This window comes from Sitodiplosis mosellana, unplaced genomic scaffold, assembly GCF_009176505.1.
Source record: "Sitodiplosis mosellana isolate CC-2019 unplaced genomic scaffold, AAFC_SMos_1.0 Smas_scaffold_4030, whole genome shotgun sequence".
NCBI classification, from domain to species: Eukaryota; Metazoa; Arthropoda; class Insecta; order Diptera; family Cecidomyiidae; genus Sitodiplosis; species Sitodiplosis mosellana.
Window position 1 is genome coordinate 1 of NW_022599272.1, and position 2,737 is coordinate 2,737.

Here is a 2,737-nt window from a genome sequence, read left to right on the forward strand (position 1 = left end):
ACAAATCTTGATTAGGCAGCCCAGAAATCTCATTAAAAAGTAAGTCTACTTTTCAAAGTCTTTTAATAAAACCCAAGTTTCCCTGAGTTGCAGCAATGACATACAAACAACACATTTGCTGCTAGTTACTGATATAATGCTTAGGCTGATCAAAACTTTTCCACGAATTATCTAAAATTGACATACACGTGTCCCATTAAGTTGACAACTTTACGAACTTAATTGTAACTGTAAAACCATTTGTTTCTGGGAAATTGGATAAATTGAAAAGAAAACTTTCCATAAGATTTTTTTCTGTATAATGTCTCTATTTCAAGATGAAGGAAAATAAGATTTAAATTGGCTGCTTCCAGAAGAAATTTGTTAGTTTCATTTGAATCATCGGCAGGAGTGCAGGACATTTCAACAATCAAATTTCATTTCAATAGTAAAATATCATTCAAGATTTAAAAAAATGGTGCCATTAGCCACAAGTCGACTTATGTTGACCTGGCACTGTGTGTGTCCTGCGGGCGATTCAACCAACGAATGGTTGAAATTAGCTCACGTTCCGTTCATTTCGTTGATTTTAATAGCACAATGGAGTGCGGTTGCATCATCTTTCGCCTTCTTTATGAAGTTCATATCGACTGATTTAGAGACCGCTCTTTATGCAGTATTTCAAATGGCAGCTTTTTCGCCCGCCGTGTATTCCATTTTCGTTACACTTCTTTTGCGGCGTGACATAAATGATCTCTTAGATCAACTGTCACAGTTCTACAGAGGTTTGTTCTTTTTTTGTTTCTAAAAGATGAAAGTAAAATAAATAAAACGAAATATTTGATAAAAAAATTCAGACGCAAGCGACGAATCGTTTCGATTTTTGGCACAGGCAAACAATCGAAGCGAAAAGATTTGGAAGTGGTTCTTTATGTTCATCGTGTCAACAAATATCGGTATCATTTTGATGTGGATAGCATCGTTGATTATTTGTCGGATTTCACATGGATATTTTGATACGAAATTTCTCTTACATCCATTCAAAGTATCGTAAGTTGTTGAAATATCCTTAACCTCCAGTCTCGCTGCGATACTGTCGCAAAGCCATCAATGATGGGCCATCATAAAAATATCACTCTATAAAATTTCGCCTTAGTTTTTGTGTCTGTTTATGAACAATCAAGATTTTTTTCTCTCAGCTTGCCTTGGAACCAGAAAACTCTCATTGGATATATATTTGAATTTCTTTCTGAATTTGTGTTTTCCTGCTCTTACTATTATTCCAACGGAACGGTTGTCATCCTATTTGTGTCCATCTGTTTACACCATCAAGCACATTTCAAAATATTTCAAAAGTCCTTAACTAAACTAAATGGACCAGGTGAAAACCGAAATGATGCGACATTACTCCGTGCATTAATCCAATTTCATGGCTCAGCTATGAAGTAATTATCAATCGAAATCAATATTTTGAAGGGAAATTTCAATTGATTTCAATCATTTTTTTTCAGTTGGTTCATGGCGTCAGCTCAAGTACACAGTGGTTATATATTGGTTCAATTGCTCTGTAGCATGCTCATGATGGCATGTGTCATTTTTCAAATGGATTTGGTAATCGTTGAGATTAATTGAAAAATTATAGGGATAAGTTATTATTTATAAGTTTTATAAGTTTTGAATTCGAATTCAAAGTAATCTTCATCATAGCAATTGATGATAAGCTATAAAAGTCGAACAAACTTTGAATTATTATTTCATTTCTTTTCCTTTCTTCAGGCATTAAAGCATTTGGATTTCGGCTTCTGCTTTATGTTCATTGTAGTCATCATCAGCGCATCAAATCTATCGTTATGGTGTTACTTTGGGACCTTGGCTACCGAAAGTTTCGAAAAAATGGCCTTATGTTTGTATGAATCCAATTGGCTAGATCTCCCGATTCATTTACAAAAATATTACGTTATTATGATTGCCAACGCACAGAGACCACTTCTGTATCACGGTTTTGGTTTCATCACCCTGAATATGAATACATTTGCCAGAGTGAGTAGGATTTGAGTTAAAATTAGAAAAGATTTAAATAAATGTGATTTTTACAAAACGAATGATTGATTTGCTGTTTCGGGGAAAATTTCAATGTTCATTTTTTCGTTTTTCAGCTTCTCAAAACTGTGATTACTTATTACATGATGTTCAAGTCCATAACGGCCGAATGAAGATGTTACCATATAATGTGAATATATTTGCTTTATCTGTATCGGTTGGCAAACAAGCTGCTGATAAACGTTTCCAGCTTAGCAATGTTTATGATATTATAGACCCATAATATGAATCGTTACCCATGTGGATTTTTTTTTTACCAAGTATTCGGCCGATTAATTTTGGACATTTGGCTGGCTAATGATTGACTAAAACTGATTATATCGAACAAAATTTACGACTACAGTCAACTTCAGTTATAGTATAGTATAGTAGTTCCTGGTAGTTACTTTTCAGTCAAAATATCCGAAATTAGTTGTCTAGCTAAAAGAATAGCTAAACATGATTGTTTCTATACGTTTTTTTAAAAATTCAATCAACTTAGCTAACCTTACTTGTTTGCCGCTATAATTGACAGTCTACGTCAATTTAAAGCCGTGAAGCTATTTTATTTCCACACGGGATATCAATTTGGATTGTTTGTATCCAAGAAAATCATTTGCATCAAATAGAAAAATAACTCAATTGTGAAACGATTTTCAAAGGTTAAATTAAGGCTCGA

At 33.6% G+C, this 2,737-nt stretch overlaps 1 protein-coding gene across 1 annotated transcript; it reads left to right on the forward strand.

The window, feature by feature from the left end:
* The first annotated feature begins 405 nt into the window (after positions 1-405).
* On the forward strand, positions 406-2,192 carry LOC129572046 (odorant receptor 85c-like). Its single transcript, XM_055451951.1, has 6 exons — positions 406-764; positions 837-1,029; positions 1,179-1,424; positions 1,491-1,590; positions 1,756-2,019; positions 2,136-2,192. The coding sequence occupies exons 1-6, from the start codon at positions 455-457 to the stop codon at positions 2,190-2,192; spliced, it is 1,170 nt and encodes a 389-aa protein (XP_055307926.1). The 5' UTR covers positions 406-454.
* Positions 2,193-2,737: the final 545 nt, after the last annotated feature.

Bases quoted from the DNA above. Each gene is read 5' to 3' on its own strand.
- LOC129572046 (XM_055451951.1), top strand. From the start codon at position 455: ATGGTGCCATTAGCCACAAGTCGACTTATGTTGACCTGGCACTGTGTG. The intron at 1,425-1,490 runs GTAATTATCAAT...ATTTTTTTTCAG, and splicing joins TTTCATGGCTCAGCTATGAA to TTGGTTCATGGCGTCAGCTC. The intron at 2,020-2,135 runs GTGAGTAGGATT...TTCGTTTTTCAG, and splicing joins ATATGAATACATTTGCCAGA to CTTCTCAAAACTGTGATTAC.